General features: G+C 21.5%; 4 protein-coding genes across 4 annotated transcripts; all 4 read right to left on the reverse strand. All coding sequences in view use genetic code 6, as the record gives it.

Annotated features, from left to right (window-relative positions):
• Nucleotides 1-917: 917 nt before the first annotated feature.
• Nucleotides 918-13,726, reverse strand: TTHERM_001008722 (transmembrane protein, putative; the record flags this gene model as incomplete). Its single annotated transcript, XM_012800732.1, has 27 exons — nt 918-1,387; nt 1,435-1,807; nt 1,921-2,455; nt 2,513-2,603; nt 2,669-3,269; nt 3,449-5,065; nt 5,326-6,357; nt 6,592-7,483; nt 7,537-8,075; nt 8,361-8,677; nt 8,737-8,868; nt 8,931-9,257; nt 9,322-9,506; nt 9,571-9,777; nt 9,839-10,274; nt 10,361-10,589; nt 10,946-10,992; nt 11,059-11,132; nt 11,184-11,463; nt 11,527-11,639; nt 11,694-11,739; nt 11,796-12,100; nt 12,282-12,417; nt 12,478-12,526; nt 12,582-12,780; nt 12,848-13,004; nt 13,291-13,726. 27 exons carry the CDS (start codon nt 13,724-13,726, stop codon nt 918-920), a joined length of 9,825 nt encoding a protein of 3,274 aa, XP_012656186.1.
• Nucleotides 13,727-14,582: 856 nt separating this feature from the next.
• Nucleotides 14,583-15,212, reverse strand: TTHERM_001008725 (hypothetical protein; the record flags this gene model as incomplete). Its single annotated transcript, XM_012800733.1, has 2 exons — nt 14,583-14,853; nt 14,917-15,212. The coding sequence occupies 2 exons, from the start codon at nt 15,210-15,212 to the stop codon at nt 14,583-14,585; spliced, it is 567 nt and encodes a 188-aa protein (XP_012656187.1).
• A 1,178-nt stretch (nt 15,213-16,390) lies between these two features.
• Nucleotides 16,391-17,248, reverse strand: TTHERM_001008728 (transmembrane protein, putative; the record flags this gene model as incomplete). The annotated part of the gene is made up of 3 exons (XM_012800734.1): nt 16,391-16,393; nt 16,446-16,594; nt 16,642-17,248. 3 exons carry the CDS (start codon nt 17,246-17,248, stop codon nt 16,391-16,393), a joined length of 759 nt encoding a protein of 252 aa, XP_012656188.1.
• Nucleotides 17,249-18,070: 822 nt separating this feature from the next.
• TTHERM_001008731 (hypothetical protein) lies at nt 18,071-18,433 on the reverse strand (the record flags this gene model as incomplete). Its single annotated transcript, XM_012800735.1, has 1 exon — nt 18,071-18,433. One exon carries the CDS (start codon nt 18,431-18,433, stop codon nt 18,071-18,073), a length of 363 nt encoding a protein of 120 aa, XP_012656189.1.
• Between the last annotated feature and the right edge of the window lie 3,297 nt (nt 18,434-21,730).

Below are 21,730 nucleotides of genomic sequence, written 5' to 3' on the forward strand. Positions count from 1 at the left end.
ACTAATTTTAAAAGCGAATTTATTTTTTTTATTTTTTATGACTAGCTTGAGTATCTTTTTTTTAACTCGCTAAATCATTTAACTTACAGTAATATTTACCAAATATCAAGTTTTAATTATTTTAACTAAGATCTTTCTTCTTGATTGAATCGGCTTTCTTAAATTTATATTGTCTAAGTATATTAAAATAATTTCTGTATATTTTATACAACAAAGAATTTTTCAAAATTAATATTATCTGCAATGCAATCTCATTATTTTAGAAAAATCTACAACTTTATAAAATAGAAAATTAAAATTTGTTATTTTAATTAGCTCACTAATTATTTTTAAGATATTTAATTATAAATTGATTAATTATTATAAGGAATTAAATAAATATTTCAATTTAATAAATAGAATAATATTAAATTAATAATTATTAGTGTACAATTTCTGCAACATAAATAAATAAATTATAAAAATTTATTATTAGCATATATTTGTTTTGATGAAATTTATTTTTTTAAAATATTATACCTTAGTGCCTCTAAACTCGGCCCTAGGTTTTCTGTAAAACCGACCGAGGATATCAACATTTTCACTCAAATATTCATAATCAAAAAAGTATACTGAATATAATTAAATTTATTGAATATTTTTTTAAAAATCATTTTTTCAAATATTAATTTATATTTATTATTTCAATTCAATCGTTGCGAATTTTATACATTTTTAAAATGATAATTTTATTTTAATCTTTTGATTAAGAGTTTTTTTATTAATTTTATTGTTTGATATAATCAATACAGACCTCACAACCTTATGGTAATTTATATATAAATTCATCAGCTAATGAAGTTCTTTAGCAAAAATATATATGCATATTTATAACAAAATGAAACTAAAATTTTCTACTAAACAAATATTTTATTTAATCATAACTAATTTTCTTGTATAATTAATTTTTACTACTTTTTGAATAAATTATATTTCTAATTTAATAAAAAATATATCTTTTTCTTTCCTGAAATAAATCTATATTAAAAACTAACAGACTAAATAGCTTTTCCTAATTTTATCCAAAAACTTAAAGTTTTTTTTTTGTCAACAAATCCTAGCTTGTAAAATAATTAACTAAGCTTGGGATAATTATTTAGTTTTTTTTCAATAATCTAATAAGAATTATTTACTTTTTCTTTTATTATTTTTAAAGAAATGCTTTTTATCAATTAAAGCAAAGAAAGAAAATTAATAACAAGAAGAAATACCAATGCTCGTCTTTTGCTTAAATTCGAAAAGGTTGTTTAATCATCAGATATATAACAACATAACCCTACACTAACAGAGCAGCATATATAAATTAATTACTCTAACTGATTTTAAGTCTCGTTTTTATTAGGTTTTACTAATATTTAAATTTATTTAAATTAAATAAATAAAAAAATAAGTTACAAGTGTGTATAGAAATGGTGTAAAGTAAAAGGATCAAACAAATTATTGAAGCTTTTAATGGATTCTAAGAGTCTAAAAATAAATTATTCACAATAACTAAACTGAGTTTCAAGTAAATTTTAATGAATTCCCATAAATAGAATTTCTCTTTATATTCAAAGTAAAATATTCCAAATTTTTTCAAATTTTTTAAACGATTTAACCAAAACCTTATATTATATATTTTGTAAAGAAGGAATACAGGTAAAATGATAGACCAAACAGCAAATAAGGGATACAAGATAAAATAACTTTATTGCAAATAAGACTAATCACATTTTACTGAAGGATATCCCTTCACATATTTTTCTCCAAATTAATCTAAACAAATAGACTATTTATTAAAATAAATTAAAAAAAATAAATAATTAATTCAAATTTATTAATATATATTTAATTATAGTTAGCTGTCTTTTAAAATATGGAATTTAATTTTAATAAATTTACACTATCTAAAATCTATTAGATTACTGAAGGCTAGTTTAGCCAGAAAATAAAGTTAATTCCTGATATTATATCCATGAATATCACTTACTGTTTTAAGTATATTTTCTGTATTACATAAGCAAAAGCAAAACAAAGAATATAGGTAATAATCATAAGCTATCTCAGAATGACTTTAATTAGTATAAAGCTTAAACTTTGCTGCCTATATATATGTACAAATGAGCAATCTAGCAAAATCAGTGCATATTTATTTGGATCTGAAATAGGATTTAAAACATTTTAGAATTCAAACAAGTAACTTTTTATAATATCACACACAATCATTAATACCTACAAGTAAGATACAAGTAGCTTAATGTAGAGCTAAAAGTATTAGACTTTTAATGGCATAAATATCTTTATGAGAAATAGAAACTTAATTTTAATCTTTAAATTAATTTATTTTAAGTAATTGTTAACAACATTCAAAATTAAAAATAAGTTTATCATAAAAATTAAAATAAACACCCAAGTAGTGCTAGAAGCTTAAGAACAACTTTTGATTTATTTATAAATTAATTAATTTAAATTTATAGAATAAAATTTGAATTACTTTTTACAGTTTTAGTTTCCATCCTTGACATATTAATCATTCCAATATATTCCGTAAACATCACAGTCAGAGCATAAGGGCCCAATAAAACCTTTTTAATTCAAATATTAATTATTTTAAATTATCGAATTTAATTTTAATATTTAGACTCAATACCTTATTTGCAGTATCTAGTATCAGAGCTTCTTACAGTTATTCCTTTTTTTTCAAATATATCAATGTCTCCAATACAAGAATTAACATAAGGATTGCATTGATAAATATCTGTTGAATTTATGTTTTTTTTCCAGTAACCTTATTTAAGATATATATTCCCGCCATCACAAACTCCACCATATTCAGGGCATTTTATACACTTTTATCCAGGATAGGTATTGTAAAATGGCTTGTTGCATCTCTAGCAAAAATCATAATTTTATACTTTATAATGCTATTCACCTAATTCACAGCTGTAAGCAAATTAAACAACTAATTCTAAGCTATTGAAAACAGAGTTATAGGAAACAATTTCTCCTGTAGTTAGATTATATACAGGAAATTTTATTTTTTCTGATGAAAATGTAAGCTTAACAGTTACTCCAAAGATTCCATTCAGAGTAAGCATGTTTAATTTGAAGTTACCATCTTTTTAAGTAAGTTAGTTAACATTTAAGAATGCGTTTTTTGTATCATTCAATCTTATATTTAAAGTAACTTTTTCTGAGAACTTTTTAAAATACTAATTATCTTCAGTCATAAATTAAATGCTTAGTTCATTCTTTATAAATAAATTAATTATTAAAAAAATTAAATAATGATTTTTTAGAATTAATATTTTGAAAAAAGTTTTAACAAAAACATCTTATGTAATTTAGAATGAATAAATATTTTTTTAATGAGCAAAGCTAATAAATTAAAAAGTTTTTTGTTAAAAGAGGAAAAAATAGTAAAAATTACATTTATTCTGCCACTAACATGCCTTATGAGGTTTTTATTTAGTTTTGATCCATTATATATAAGAATTAAGTGATGAGGATATTAATATAAATTATGAGAGAATTATTAAGCAAGATTATTCATAAAAATATTTTGACTGTAAAAATTTTAAACTGCTTAACCACTTTCTGAATATATAGCCCCTCCAATTTATGCTTAATTAAATGTAAAATTACTAGTTTTGACTTTTAAATTAGTTAAATTTTCGATACCTTTATAATAAATTGCTCCCCCATTTCCTTGAAGCGCTTTATTATTCATAAAAGTACAGTTTTAAAAGGTTACACTAGAAGTGTTAACATAAATAGCTCCTCCAGATAGCAATGAAAAATTATTTTTAAACATTATATCTATAAGTAAAATATGGTAATTTTAATTAGAGATTACTTATAAATTTCTAAATTAATTACTGAGATTATTATTTTTAACTTATTAAACATAAAGCACTCCTTTGTCTTAACTATAATTTTACTCGAACTAGCTTTGTAAAATTATTATATAATCAGCATTTAGTTACATTAATCCTATAGTACAAGTCTCACATTGATTTTTAATAAACTAAATTCCATAGATTTATATAAAATTAGAGTTCATTTATATGAAATTCTTTGCTTATTTACTAGAAATCCTTTTAAATTGACTGTTAAAAAAATTAACTTATAAAACATTAATTAGCTAAATTAAAGAGTCGTTAAATGTTATATCATAATATTAGTTATTTTAATCAGTAAAGATCTAAACATATTCAATTTAGAAAAAACTATTCAAGCTAAAATAATTTTATTAGATTTAATTCACCTAAGTCTCATCCATCATAATTTAATTATTTGAAAACTTCATTTCAAAAAAGCCCTTAAGGAAAAATAAATATTAAAATTTTGATTATTTAAGATTTGGCCTAATTGATTTTATCAATATATTTTAAGAAATATTTATCCGATTATAACTAATCACGCAGCTATTCAATAAAAAAATATTTCTTTGCTTATGATTGAAATCGAAATATATTATTGAGCCTTTTTAGCTAAAGTTATCAATAAACTAAGAATCGGTTATTTCAAATACCTTTTTATATTTAGAATTTTAAACAAATATGGCTCCTCCTTATTAAAATGCAATATTTTAGATAAAAGAAACAGTTTAAATTTAAGCAGAGAAATTACAAAGCCTAGAATCTATGAAAATAGCACCTCCATTATTTTCGTTATCAAATTTATTAAAGCTCAAATTGTTTACAAAAGAAGAATCCTAAATCTTTAAAATTCCTAAATTATTAAAAATTAAGTATAATGCTCCTCCTTATTTAGCTTTCCCACCTTAGAAATTAGAGTCTTCGATATAAAGAGATTAAATAGATGATCTCAAAAAACCACCCAAAACTGTAGTATTTAAAAAGTCAATTCCAGAGTCTTCTTCATTTTTAAAAACTGAATTATTAATTGTTAATTTTTAAGTATATATGACTAAACAATTATTTTAATATATAGAATGGCTGTTAAAGAAATTAAAGTTATTAATTTCAATATTTCCAATTAAAGCCTCCAAATATGCACACTAAGCTATATTAGATGTAACTTCCTATTTTCATATTTAATATAAAATTAAAATATTTTTAAAACATATTTTTCATAAAAAGATTTGAAGAGGGTTAACTCATCTAATGGTAACAATTATAAAAAATAAACTGGGGGGTTAAAAATATTTTCTATTTAAAATATCTAAAACATAAATATATTAAATTCCCCCTCCACTAAAATAATTTATTACAATTAGATATTTTAACATGGCTATATTTCAACTTTTTAAATAATATTAAATAAATAGTTTTTTTAATTTACATTTGTTTTGACAGAATATTGCATCTATGAGTCTTAAACGATAAAATTAAATAAAGTTATAGTTTCTTAAATTTGAGAAATGACTTGAATAGGAGCATTGCTAAATTAAGTTTAAGTGATATTAGCTATACAATTTATTATTTTAAAGTCTTTAATAAGTAAGATTTTGTTAGCTTTTTATAGATTACTTGATTACTTTAATATAATACTAATTAATGATTTTTAGTAAATGACATTTTAAAAATATACACTTTTTATCACCATTTAATTATATAAGCACTAAATGTCTAAAATATAGTTATTATTTCTATTGTTTGATTTACTTTAGATACTCCTTAATCCATTTATTTTTAAATTATTTACTTATAAAACTTTGAGAAATTGTATTTCATTAGTATCAATAAGCTCAGAATCTTTAGCATTTAGTATTTTGACATAAGACAGACTTATAAATGAAAAAGTTTTAGGCACATTTAAAGAACTATAAACTATTTAATTATCATAAATTTTAGTAGAAAAAATTAAAAATTGATCAATTTATTGACCACCATCCATGAAAAAGATAAAGTCGTTACTTGTTATGTTATTCTAATAAAACTGAATATCAACTAAATGAATTTAGTTTGATAAAGAGTTCGCCGGTTTGATGGATTTAAAGAATACATATTAATTTATTGTGTTATTATAAATGTTGATAAACTTTGCTACAAGGCAATTTAATTAAAACAAAAAAGGACTTTATTGTTAATTTTAGGTTTTTAAAAGCAAAATATTGCTTGTTATTATTATATTTGAAAAAACAACATTTATGTATTAGTTTCCTGAAAAAATTATTGAATAATTTAATATTTAGTTATTTTTAAGTTTTAAATTTATGACGCTAAGCTATTATGTGAATTTTTGATGAACAAATAATTAGTTAAATAAGATGCTTGAATAATCTAACTTACAAGATAGTACTTAGAAATTATTCACATTTAATACTGTATTGTTTTGAGTGACCTATATAAAGTTAGATGCGTTAAAAAATACCTATTGATAGTTAAAGAATTATTATTTAAGCAATATTGTTTAATTTTAATTTAATAAATTTTTTTATTTTCAGTTAATGAGGCGGGGTAAAACAAAAATTTATTAAATCAAGTGTCCTACTGAGCTTTAAACATTGAATTGATTGTTATAAAGGACAAATATTTTCCATAAATTTTTACCCACCTTCTTAAGATAATTTACAAAACTTTTTAATTGATAAGAAATAAAATTTACATTGACGATGCTGATAGATTCTAATTTGATTATAAGGCTAGGTTTTATTTAGGTTTATGAATATTAAAGCTAAATGGCTTGAGTATTATAGTAAAATAGATTATTAAATGTAACGTTTCTTAAGATTAAACTGTTTTTTAAATCATTAATTAGTAAATGAAGTACGTTTTAAGGGCCAAATAACCCTCTGCTAAATTTAACATTATTCAAATATACTTAATTTAAAGATTATGAAGATATTTAAAAACCTATTTTAAACTAATCAAAATAACTAGAATAAGAGTCGATATTTATATTAGAAATGGTTACATTAGTAAATCCTTGAATTATAGTTGGGCTTGTTTATAGGAACTAAAATTATTGGTTATTTACTTATTAATACGATATATTTAAATGAAATATTTCTAAAGATTTTATTTTTTATAGTAAATTAGACTTTAAAACTAAAGGTTTTAGAGTTTAACATTCTGAATATTTTGAAGGAAATATGATCTATAATTCTAATTCTTTTAAAGCTATTTCATTTAAGCCTACTATTGCTAGATCTAAATTATTTTCACCAATAATAATATTTTCAAAATAGTTGATTTATGTTATCATATTAATATTTAATGGATCATCAAAAGTTCCTCTTCCAATTATGTTATTATTATCTAAGCAAACAGCATATATAGTTGTAATCTTCTTAAAATAGCAAGATTAATCTCCTATTTTACATAACGTACACCTAAATCTTTCTTTATCATACCTTATTTCATAGTCTTAAAAATTGGTTAAAATGCTTTTACTAGCTGTGTTTAGCTGTGTAATAGTTTTGCATGAATAGCATTTTGTTTAGTAGATAGAATAGAGATTATCAAAAAGATTGCCAGACTAGTCACATGTTTCACATCTATTTTTTAAATTGTAAATAAGTAAATGACATTAAACAAATTAATTAATTACAGATAAGGACACATTTAGCAAGAACCTTAATCTTTTGAAAGTATACTAATCTAAATATCCTCAGGTATTTAATTCTATCCAAAATAAAACTATCCCAAAAATAAAGATATTTATGAGATTGATTAAAGTATTGCTGTTTGATTGCATTATAGACAATAAAACCTATTGATTTAAAACACACAATTAGCACATAGCTATCCACATGGCAAAAGAGTACATATTTTGAGAATAGGATCAAAGTAATATCCTTGCTAACAAGAGCTGCAAAAAGATTATGCTTTTAGGATAGTTTTATAATTTAATCGAGTATTAACGTCATATGTTGTAGAACCAAAGATAATACTTGCTGTTATGTTAAACTTCCTCTATTAATCATCATATCCTATTTCATAGCATTAATCGCACCCATCTAAACATTTCACACATCCAAGAAGAGTTGTCATATAATTAGCTTATTAACATTCTACACAAGTAAATAGTTAAATTACGTTACTATTATTCTAAAAATTTTCGTAATAGCATTTATTACATCCTGAAATCTATTTAAGTAAAAATTATTTTTTTTAAAAAAAAACTGAGAAAAATTTAAATAATTTATTAATTATCAAAACCAAAATATAAGAAATGGTAAACAAAAAAATCAAGAGTGGGGGTAGTACTAATATTGTGGGTAAATACACTATAAACAATGCTATCAAAGGCTACTCTACATATGTATTTTATATGTATGTAGCCTTGAAAAAGGCAGTACCCTAGGTACTATATATATTTATTAATATAATTTGAAAAGATCTTTTCTAGAATAGAATAGAATAAAATAATACAGCTTAAATGCACTTGATTTTTGAATGACAGACTTTATTTTTTAAATCTAGAGCAAAGGCTTTACAAAGTTAGCAAGAATTACTATCAGGATAAAACTTCAAGCAGTTGTTATCTAGAATATTTTCATTTTGAGAACAACTTTATTTATCTGGTGAAAGAATATAATTGTCTTGGCAGTAGGCGCAAATAAGAGTATAATTACTCGTTAAACCGTTTTAGTAATAAGCAAAATTGTAAATTAAATCAATTTAGTTTGTATATTGATTAATTAAAGTATGTAATTGGCAATTTAATATTGATTCACCGCAGTCACTTCCTAATTTTTAAGTTTTAAAAATTTAATATTGATGCTTAAAAATTTTTATTATTAGCTACCGTTTGTTTAAATAGTAAGCTCTTGGCTTTTACAAGTCAAGCATTACTTGAAAATTTTTAATGATTAGTATTGATCTTAATTCAGCTAAACATTACTTTTCTATCCTATGTTATAGTAGTTTTAACCATTTGCTTTTAATTAAAAATAAATGTTAAAAAAAATATTAATTAATTTAAAAAAGAAAATTAATTACTGTATTAACAGGATGCACAACCTGTTCCGCACTAATCACAAGATATTAAATCATAAGATATGATAGAATTATTTTTGCAAATCTAACATAAAGGATATAGATAAGAAGAAGCTAAAGTCTATCTTAATTCAATAGGTAATTCATAATAGTAAATTTTGTTTCCATAAATATCTAGTGTACCTAATTCACATTATAAGCAGGTAGAATTACACATCTGGCATTAGTGCTACAAATCCAAATAATAGCCTAAGGCACATTTTTAACATATCTACTTATACAAGCCATTTTTGAATTGCATAACACAGGATTAGCAATTATTTTGAGTACCTAATAATGTAAATATATGTAAAATTTTAAAGTATAACATAAATTTTAAAGAAAACAATAATACATAACTAAGTAGGAGCTATATAATACTATGGATATAAAAATGGATCAGTTTCATTTCTATTTTAGATTAAGTAACCTGCAGTAATTGGAGGTAAGTTTTCAATTAATAATAAGCTTTAAGTTTCATTTTTTTTAAAATTTAACACAACTAGCTCACAATTCTTTAATAGTATTTAATTATTATTCCTTTTAAAGTAATATTTTATTTTAAATTATTTGATTAAAGTATTAAAAAAGTGTTTTTATTTACCAAAGCCCCTTTTCAAGATTACAATCAAGACACTTTTAACTTATCTGAGTTGTTCCTTTAGGAATCCGATAGGTGTATGGGTAAGCAGTTATATTATTATACAAATAATTGCATTTAATACATTAAACACTCTTGTCTTAACTTTGAAACAAAAAATAACCCTCAATGCACTTAGTACAGATATTCAAATCCTTACATGAATAGCATCTTTAACATAAATTATTATAAATTAATAATTTATTTTCAAATTCTTAGTAATATTTATTACCCAATTGGACATTTATCTGTCTTAATAGAAAGGCAAATCTACCCTTAACATAAGTCTTCAACAATGTAAATAAGATTTAGTTAAAAAATTGTATTTATTTATTGCTGGTAAATGCTCTCTCTTTCCTTAAATGTTAAACATCTATTATCCCCTACATTTATAAAGTTTTATGAACACCTTTAGCATTAAAATAATTGATTTGCTGTGCTTTGCAATACACATTCATTTTATAAACTAGCACATTAAAAATTTTAATCTCCATTTTATTATTTTATTTCTTATAAAATGCAAGGTAAGTCAGGTCTAACTTGCTACAGACACTAATATTTTTCCATTTTTACATCTTTGAATGCTATGCAAATATGTTTGACGTTATCGAAGCAATAATTTTATGGGCAAACCTTACATTATCCAGATTATAGCTAAGCACAAAATCCTAAAATTAATATCATCATAAATCAACAAATTAAAGTAAAATAGAAATAAATTAATATTTAAAATAAAAAATAATAAATAAATTACCTTATGAATTTTAGCAATAGCTTCCTATTTAAGTACAAATTCCTGTTTGAGTTTTTATATTAGTAACATCTAAACATTAGGAAAAGCTGCAACTGCTGCAATTAGTTAGGTCATCTGAGCAAAATCCATCTGTATTAGTGCATTTATATTATCCTAAAGGATCTACATTAACACATACTTGCCCTTGTGAAGTGGTGTTAATACAAGCCATGTTTTTAAAGCATTTGACCTAATTAAAAAATAATAGCTTAAATTATTTTTTTAAGAATTTGAGAGAAATTGAAGAAAAATTAATAATATATTTTCCTTTTAATTAAAAATCACTTTCAAAAAATTTTTGTTGAAAAAATGTTCTAATTGCAAAGATTTTTTTATTTTACAAAATATGTTAAAATTACTTTTAAAAGCGAAAAAAAATTAAAAATTAATTTCCAAGAAATTATCAACATTGAAAAAATTTTATTTTTATTCAGTAAAAAAATGGTCTTAATTAATAAAATCAACAGCATATACTCAAAAAAGTAAATTTAAATTATATATAAATTCATCAAAAATTTTAAAAGTAAAAATATCTAAAAAATTTACTGCACCAAGTTAGTTAATTCCTAAACAATTCCCATTTTAGTCAACACCTTTTTTTTAATTTTATGTTTTAAAGCAATTTATTAAGAAAATAGATTTAAAATAATTTATTTTACCTGCAGCATTTTTAGATTAGTCAATATCAAGTTAAATGCATTAGTATTTTCCATAAGTTTAAGATATACAATAGCTTTTAATTATATTAAAAAATTATTTTTGTTTGTTTATATATTTAATTTACCCATCTGTGCACTGCTAAATTTTTTTCATAGTTACTTCTCCATTTAATAAACATTTAGAAGTAAAATATTCGCTTCCAATAAAATTAGAATCAAAATGTATGCATTGATTTTAAAATAGGCAATAGTTTTTTTTGCAATATTAAGCATAATATGTATTATCCCCTATACACATTTAAGTATTTTAATCTCTTCCTATAAAATTGTTTTTTGGGTCATTTAAAGATACACATTATTCGTTAATGAGACATAACAAAGGTTCAGCACAACTAATTGAATTTGCTTTAAAAAAAAATAAAAATAACTTTAAATTAATAAAATTACAATATAAATAAATAAATATACGTTAATTAATTTGCTAGCAAAATCCATCAGCATTTTTGGATGCTTAAGATAATTAATTAGGATCAATGTCTTCATTAAAAGGATAAAATAGCTATCTACATTATTACTAATTACTTTTTAAAATAATTAAATAAATAACCTAGAAAACTAAACTAAATTTATTTTACTTAATATTTAAAAGGCAATATTAAGGGCCATAACAAAGACTAATAGCTTTTTTTATTTTTAAAAATACTAAAAATTAAATTTTTAAATTTTAAGTTATTTACAATTAGCTGATTCATCCACCTATAAACATCTCTCTGTTATACTTTCTACACCGATAAAAGGCTTCTAAAAATTTTTGAAAGTGCTACCATATAAGATACAATAATCTGTAAAAGGTTAAGTCGAATCTTAAGTAAAAAAACAATATCCATCTGCACAAAGATCTATATTTTGACCATAAAAATCATTATATGGTAAACAGTTTGAAGTATCTTTTTGTCTTGCAATTCTTAAATCAGATTCAACAGAAGACAACTCCATACATGAAAAATTTATTTATTCTATACAAAATTTTCCTTATTTGCATCTAAAATTATTATTTTTTAATAAAAAAATTTCTTCATTTTATCTAAAATCTTTTGAAATTTATTGTTTTGGTATTTTAAAAATGTTAAAATAATAGGTTTATTATAAAATCTTTTGAAAATTATTGTTTTGGTATTTTAAAAATGTTAAAATAATATGTTTATAAAATATTTTAAAGTTACCTAACTGCATGTGGCTAAGCCCTTTCAAGGCAATATCCTTATTAATTTATTCCTATGTAAACATTATCAAAAGGGATACAAGAAAAACCTGTGCCATTTTTAAGTAAGCAGCTCTGATCTGAACACAAAGGTTTCTCTTATTTTTAAAAAATAGTTAATTTAATTTCGCTGAATAGTTTAAAAAAAATATTTTTACCATCATACGCTTTTTATTATTAAACGCAAGTGCCATTCGGTAATATACCCTAGAAATTATTAAAATAATAATGCTTATCTCACAATTTTTAAGTACAAAAATACAATATTGTAAAATGAGAAATCTTTAATCCAAGAGCATGTCTAATTGAGTTAATCAAAACAAATAGATTTATTTGTTAAAGGATCATCTTAAAAGCATTCTATTGAAATTTTCTCTCCTAACTAATTGCATTGACCACTTTCTAGTTTTGCAGGATAACTTAAAGATAACTGAGTGCATGTATTATTTAGTACGCAATATCTAATCAGAATAATTAATAATATTATATTAAGAAATCAAACTCCATCTGTTTAAATGTATTACTTACCCTGATTTGCAATAAGGAGTACCATTTGAAGTTTAGTTTACTTTTAAGCAATTATAATTATCTGGATCTTGACCAACATAAACATTCGAAAGAAGAATGTTTTTAACAATCCAATTAGAGTCAATACAATAGAATTGCTTGAGAATATAAATATCCACTTTTTTAAAAAGATATTTTACTTTATCAAATAATGACTTTCTTAATTATTTTGATTAGTAGTTTATATTTGATTTAAATAAATTCAAGTAATAAAAATTTTCGTAGTATTTTATTTAATCGCGCTTTATTAATAAATTATAATTTTTTTAATTTTCGTTTATCCTTTTAAAAAATCTATATAGTTTTCATTAAAAAAATATACTACTATATTTTGGAGTTATAATTATTTAAATTAGCTATGTTAAATATATAAAAAAAGAACTAAAATTAATAATAATAAATACATTTTTCAACACTTTAATTTATCTCTGCACATTTAAATCTGCGTTTTTCAAATATATTTAAGCCTATTTTTATTAATCCTGCATATTAGCTAGTAGGATCACTTTCACTAGAATATTCAACACATTAATCCTCAATAGAATTCAAACATATTTAGATTTCAGGTCTAAATATATTTATCCAACACTATGCTTAATTACTTACGGCAGTTTATTTGCTTTTTAAACATGTTTTATACTATGAATCTCTCCCAACAAAATTTCCTAGACTGTATGAAATACAGTTATTAGAAGATACGCATTCGTCATAATCTGGAAATTTACATTCATAGGATTTAGATGTATAGTTATAAAAACTACAATGAGCTTCTGGGCATTTCTAGTAACCTATTCTGAATAGTAATGATAAAATTGAGAAGATTATTTTATAATATCTCATTTTTCAATCTCTTAATTATTATTATTTGCAGATTTAATTAGATTCTTGATTTTCTAACTCACCGATCTATTTCTTAATCAAAGTAATATTTTTTTATTTTTCAATTTATTGTTTTTATAAAAATTGGATCTTTTATTTTGATATCTTTTAAATTAATGAATTAATTATTCATCTAAAAGAATTATTTAAAATAATTAAGTAAAATTAACCATTTAATTTATTTTTGCTATTCCTCTTATTTACCAAAATAATAGTATATTCATTTTTCATGCATATAAAAATCTATTTATTATTTAATGCAAATGTAAACTTACATCTAATTCTGAGTATTTGATAATCATTTGTTTTAATCAAAAGAAAGGAAATGTATCACTTGTAAAAAAGAATGATGATTGAAAAATTCTTTCATCATTTTTATTTAATTTTTACATATTCATAAATTTATTTTTTTATTAATGTAAGAGTTATTTTTTTTGTAATTTATCATCAAATATTTTCTGATTATTTTTAAATGAAAAATTTTTTATTGAAAATTTAAAAATATTTTAATCTAAAATTATTTAATCTATTTTTATTAAAGTAATTAATAAATCATCATAATTTAAATAAAACTTGATTTATAATCAAAAAGATGAATTTGATTCTTTTATTAATAATTTAATTGATAGAAACTTGTGATTAAATACTTTTGTTAACTAATTCTTTTACAATATATTAGTTGGATTAATACTTTTTGCTATTAATATCTTTGTTATGTAGATAGATTACAAAAATCTGATTTGAAAAAAATTAATAATAAATTACTAATAATATCCTAAAAATATTCATTCCTTTATCTTAACTTTTAGATTATAAATCATACAAATTAAATATCAATAATAAATAACACTTAAAGATGAAGTATAAAAATATTTTAAGTAATATCAATCAATTTATTAGCCATTTAGAAATATGCTTTGTTAACTGCAAGGATATTAAAAGATAAAATATTACTTTTTGAATAAAATTTTGCCTTAGATAAAAGAAATGTTTTGTAGCTTTGATCCTGAGGATTTTTTGTATTAGTAGTAGTTCCCTTCTCTCTTTGATACTCAGTTTAATATTGGAACTAAAAGAAAGGAATTTCGCTAGATTATATAAAGAAATCAGTTATCTAAAAGCTAGTTTGCTATACTAATAATAATATAAACTAATATCTTAAGAATTAATTGATGAACTTCCATAAGAACCCTTATAAAAATTTAAGTGATTGATTGTATTAATAATGAAATTAAATTAAGTGAAAATAAAATTTCAGAATAAAAAATAGACGAAAATAGCTTTATAATTCCTCTACTTCCTACTGATGCAAAATGCAAATTATGTAAAATACTTCAATTATTTGTAAAAAATATAATGCTCTCCATTTCTTTTTTAAATTTAGCGCTTAATTAATATTTTAATTATCAATAAAACTTACCAATATAAATAGATTAAAAATTAGCATTTATAAAGTTGTAACCAAAAAATTAAATCAAAGAAGAAGCTGCAAGAAACATTTTCAAGTTTATATTAGATTTATACATTAATGATATATTAAAAACTAATTAAAAAAAAGGTTAACTTCAAAAAAGACATGAAAAGAGTTGGATAATTTTCCTTAAAATATTTCAATTAATTATTAAGAAATATACTATAAAATAATAATTCAAGCTCCTTAGAGCCAATTTGAATTATTTTTTACTTTAATTCTAATTTAAAAATTTATAATACATATTCGATCTCAAAAAAATAATTTATTACTACATATTTTTTTCTACAATAAAAGAGAATCAAAATTTATTTGACCCCATTCACTATATATAACAATATAATTAAAAATAGTACTAAAATAAATGTTGATATGAAGAATGTATGGCTATAAAAACAATTGAAGCATAATTAATTTTCTTCAATTAAAAATTCATAGTTAGATTTATGAAAAAAAATAAATTAAAAGGAAAAAAATGATAAATTGGTAAAAACTGTTTGTAAAAAAATTTGTTCAAAAATTAAATATTCATTATAAAATTTAATTTTTCTAATAAATAAATTAAAAGGAAAAAATATAAAAACAATTAAAAAATTCATTAACAAAATTATAATCAAAGTTAAGAATGAAATAAATAAAAAAAGGTTTCCAAAATTATGATCAAGTATTAGATAAATCAGAAACATTAAAACACAAAAATTAGAGTGGGTAAGGTCTTTATTGAGTTCATAGCCTTATAATCCTTTTTTTATAAATTTATCATCTATAAAGTCGTTTAACTAAAACATAAGCTTATACTTATAAAAAAATTTGTAATTAAAATTTTTCTACCAAACAAATATTTTATTTATAAATAAACGTATCTAATTATAATAAATTTTTATTAAATCATAACTAATTTTCTTGTTTAATTAGTTTTTACGACTATTTGAATGAATTATATTTCTAATTTAATTAAAAATATATCAAGCTTTTACCTGAAATAAACTTATATTAAAAATTAACAGACTAAATGGTTTTTCCTAATTTTATCCAAAAATTTAAGATTTTTTTTTTGTCAACAAATCCTAGTTTGTAAAATAATTAACTTAGCATAGGATAATTATTTAATTTTTTTTCAATAATCTAATAAGAATTGTTAACTTTTTCTTTTATCACTTTGAAAGAAATACTTTTTATTAATAAAAACAAAGAAAGTAAATTTATAACTAGTAGAAATTATAAAGCTGGTATTTTGCTTGAATTCTAAAAAGCTGTTTATTCTTCCGATATATAACAACATAATCCAACACTAACAGAACAGCATATATAAATTAATTGCTCTAACTGATTTTAAGTCTCGTTATCATTGGGTTTTACTAATATTTAAATTAATTTAAATTAAATAAATAAAAAAATAAATTACAAATGTTCGTAGAAATGGAGTATAATAAAAGGATCAAGCAAATTATTGAAGCCTTTAATGGATTTTAAGAGTCTAAAAATAAATTATTCACAATAACTAAACTGAGTTTCAAGTAAATTTTAACGAATTCCCAGTAATAGAATTTCTCTTTGTATTCAAAGTAAAATATTCCAAATTTCTTCAAGTTTTTAAAACGATTTAGCCTATACCTAATATTATATATTTTGTAAAGAAGGAATAAAGGTAAAATGATAGACCAAACAGCAAACAAAGGATACAAGATAAAATAACTTTAGCGTAAATAAGACTAATCACATTTTACTGAAGGAAATCCCTTCACATAGCTATCTCCATATTAAGCTAAACAAATAGACTATTTATTAAAATAAAATAGATAAATAATTAATTCAAATTAATTAATTTATGATTTGATTTAATTATTGTCTTTTAAATATAGAATCGATGATTATAAATAAATAAGAAAGATAAAGAAATAAAATAAATATAATTTTAATAAATTTACACTATCTAAAATCTATTAGATTACTGAAGGCTAGTTTAGCAAGAAAATAAAGTTTATGCCAGATATTACTTCAATGGATATCATTTATTGTTTTAAGTATATTTTCTTTATTATGAAAGCTAAAGCAAAACAAAGAATATATGCAATAATTATTAGCTAGCCAAGAATTACTTTAATAAATATAAAGCTTAAACTTTGTTATTTAAATATAGGTAAAAATGAGCAATCTAGTTAAATCAGAGCATACTTATTTGGATCTGATATAGGACTTAGGAAACTTTAAAACTAAAACAAATAACTTTTTATAATATCACACACAATCATCAATATCTACAAATAAGACACAAGTAGCTTAATGTAGAACTAGAATGATTAGATTTTTAATGGCATAAATATCTTCATGAGAAATAGAAACTTAATTTAAATCTTTAAACTAATTTATTTTAAATAATTGTTGACAACATACAAAACCAATAGTATGTTTAGCATAAAAATTAAAATAAACACCCAAATAGTGCTGGCAGTTGAAGAGCATCTTTTGATTTATTTAAAAAATCAATTAATTAATTTAAATTTATCTAATAAAATTTGAATTACTTTTTACAATTTTAGTTTCCATCCTAGACATATTAATCATTCCAATATATTCCGTAAACATCACAATCAGAGCATAAGGGTCCGATAAAACCTTTTTAATTGAAAAATTAATTCTTTTAAATAATCGAATTTAATTTTAATAATAAAACTTAATACCTTATTTGCAGTATCTAATTTCAGAGCTTCTTACAGTTATTCCTTTTTTTTCAAATATATCTATATCACCAACACAAGAATTAACTTAAGAATTGCATGGATAAATATCTGTTGAATTTAAGTTTATTCTCCAGTAACCTTATTTAAGATATATCATCCCACCATCACAAATTCCACCATAGTCAGGGCATTTTATACAGGTTTATCCAGGATAGGTATTGTAAAATGGGTTATCGCATCTCTAACAAAAATCAAAATTTTACTATTTATAATGTTATTAACCTAATTCACAGCTGTAAACAAATTAAACAACTAATTCTAAGCTATTGAAAACAGAGTTATATGAAATAATTTCTCCTGTAATTTGATCATATTCAGGAAACTTTATTATTTCTGATGAAAATGTAAGCTTAATAGTTGCTCCAAAGATACCATTTAGAGTAACCACGTTTAGTTTGAAGTTACCTTCTTTTTATGTAAGTTAGCTAACACTTAAATATGCATTTCTTGTATCATTTAACATTATATTTAAAATAAATTTTTCTGCGAACTCTTTAAAATATTCGTTCTCTTTAGTCATAAATTATATGCTTAATTCCTCCTTTTTTTTATAAATAAATTACTAAAAAGTAAATAATGATTTTTTAGAATTAATATTTTGAAAAAAGCTTCAATATTTACAAAAATCTTATGTATTTTTTTAAATATTTTTTAATGAGTGAAGGTAAAAAATAGAATTAGATTTTTGTTAAAAAAAGTGAAAAAATAAGTAAAAATTACATTTATTCTGCCACTAACATGCCATATTTGGTTTTTTTTTAGTTATGTTCCATTATATATGAGAGTTAAGTGATGAGGGTATTTATATACATTATAAGAGAATTATTATGCAACATTATTCTAAAAAATATTTTGACTGTAAAAATTTTAAACTGCTTAACCACTTTCTGAATATATAGCCCCTCCAATTTATGCTTAATTAAATGTAAAAATACTAGTTTTGATCTTTAAATTAGTTACATTTTCAATACCTTTATAATAAATTGCTCCCCCATTTCCTTGAAACGCTTTGTTATTTGTAAAAGTACAGTTTTAAAAAGTAACACTAGAAGTATCAACATATATAGCTCCACCAGATAGCTATGAAAAATTATTTATAAACATTGTATCTATAAGTAGAATATGGTAATTTTAATCAGAGATTACTTACAAATTTCTAAATTAATTATTTAGATTTTTATTATTAACCTATTAAACATAAAGCACTCCTTTATCTTAATTGTAATTTTACTCGAACTAACTATGTAAAATTAAGATGTAATCAGCATTTAGCTACATTAATCCCATACTGCAAGTTACACATTGATTTTTGATAAACTAAATTCCATAAATTTATATAAAATTAGAATTCATTTAAATGAAATTTGTGGCTTATTTGCTAGAAATCCTTGTAAATTAACTGTAGTAGATATTAATTTATAAAACATTAATTAGCTAAATTAAAGAATCATTAAATGTTATATCATAATATTAGTTATTGTAATCAGTAAAGATCTAAACCTATTCAATTTAAAAATAATTATTCAAGCTGAAAAAATTTTATTAGATGTAATTCACTTAAGTTTCATCCATATAAAATTAATTACTTGTAAATTTAATTTCATAAAAGCCTCTTAGGAAAAATAAATATTAAAATTTGGATTATTTAAGATTTGATCTAATTGATTTTATTAAAATATTTTAAGAAATATTTATCCGATTATAACTAACCATGCAGTTATTCAATAAAAAAATATTTCTTTGCTTTTGGTTGAAATCGAAATACATTATTGCACCTTTCTAACTGAAGTTATCAATAAATTAAGAATCAGTTATTTCAAATACCTTTTTATATTGAGAATTTTAAACAAATATGGCTCCTCCTTATTAAAATGCAGCATTTTAGATAAAAGAAACAGTTTAGATTTATGCAGAAAAATTGCAAAGCTGAGAATCTATGAAAATAGCACCTCCATTATTTTCATTATCAAATTTATTAAAGCTCAAATTGTTTACAAAAGTCGAATCCTAAATATTTAAGAATCCTAAATTACTGAAAATTAAGTATAAAGCTCCTCCTTATTTTGCTTTTCCACCTTCAAAATTAGTATCTTTAATATAAAGATATTAAATAGAGGATTTTAGAAAACCTCCCAAGACTGTAGTATTTGAAAAGTTAATCCCAGAGTACTCTTAATTTTTGAAATTTGAATTGTTAATTGTTAATTTTTAAGCATTTATTACCAAACAATTATTTTTCTAAATAGAATAATTGTTAAAGAAAGTTGAATTATTAATTTCTATATTTCCAATTAAAGCCTCCAAATATGCACAGGAAGCTATTTTAGATGGAACTTCCTAATTTTTATATTTAATATTATAATACTTTTTAGAACATATTTTTCACAAAAAAGCTAATGAGGGGTAATAATAATCATTATTATAAATAAACCTAAATAAAAGCCTTTTTTATTTTGAATAGATTTGGGATTTTTTAAAAATAAATTACATTAAATTCCCTCTTCACAAAAATAATTTAATACAATTTGATATTTTAAAATCTCAATATTTCAATTATAAAATAAATAATTTTTAATAAAAAAAATATAAAGATATTACATTTGCTTTGATAGAATATTGCAGCTATGAGTCTTAAACAATAAAATTACTGATTGATATAGTTTCTTATAATTGAGAAGTTATTTGAATAGGAGCATTGCTAAATTAAATTTAAGCGATATTAGCTATACAATTTATTATTTTAAAGTCTTGGATAAGTAAGATTTTGCTAGTTTTTAAAAATTTACTTGTTTACTTTAATATAATACTAATTAATGATTATTAGTATATGAGATTTTAAAAATAAACACTTTTTATCACCATTTAATTATATAGGCATTATATGTCTAAAATCTAGTTATTATTTCTGTTATTTGATTTACTTTAGATACTCCTTAATCCATTTATTTTTAAATTTTTAACTTATAAAACTTAGAGAAATTGTATTTCACTTGAATCAATAAGCTCAGAATCTTAAGCCACCAGTATATTAACATTAGTGAGACTTATAAATGTGAAAGTTTAAGGCACATTTAAAGAATCATAAATTATTTAATTATTATAAATTTTAGTACCAATAATTAAAAATCGATCAATTGTTTGGCCACCATCGATGAAAAAGATAAAGTTATTATTTGTTATGTTATTCTAATAAAACTAAATATCAATTAAATAAATTTAATTTGCTAAAGAGTTTGCCTGCTTAATAGAGTTAAAAAATGCATATTAATTTATTGTGTTATTATAAATGCTGATAAATTTTGCTTCAATGCAGTTTAATTAAAACAATGAAGGAATATATTGTAAATTTTAGGTTTTTAAAAGTAAAGTATTGTTGGTTATAATTATATTTGAAAAGTAAGTATTTATGAATTAGTTACCTGAAACAATTATTGAATAATTTAATATCTAGTTATTTTTTAGATTTAAATTTATTACACCAAGTTATTGAGTGAATTTTTAACTAATCGCTAATTAATTAAATAGGATGCTTGAATAATCTAATTTACAAAATATTATTTAGCAATTATTCACATTTAAGACTGTATTATTTTGAGTGATTTATAAAAAGTTTGAAGCGTTAAAAAATACCTTTTGATAGTTAAATAATTATTATTTAAGCAATATTATTTAATTTTAATTTAATCAATAAATAAATATTTTTATTCTCAGTTAAAGGGGTAGGGGGAGGGAGGGGAATAAATTACATATATA

Source organism: Tetrahymena thermophila, assembly GCF_000189635.1.
Source record: "Tetrahymena thermophila SB210 genomic scaffold scf_8253992, whole genome shotgun sequence".
NCBI lineage: Eukaryota > Ciliophora > Oligohymenophorea > Hymenostomatida > Tetrahymenidae > Tetrahymena > Tetrahymena thermophila.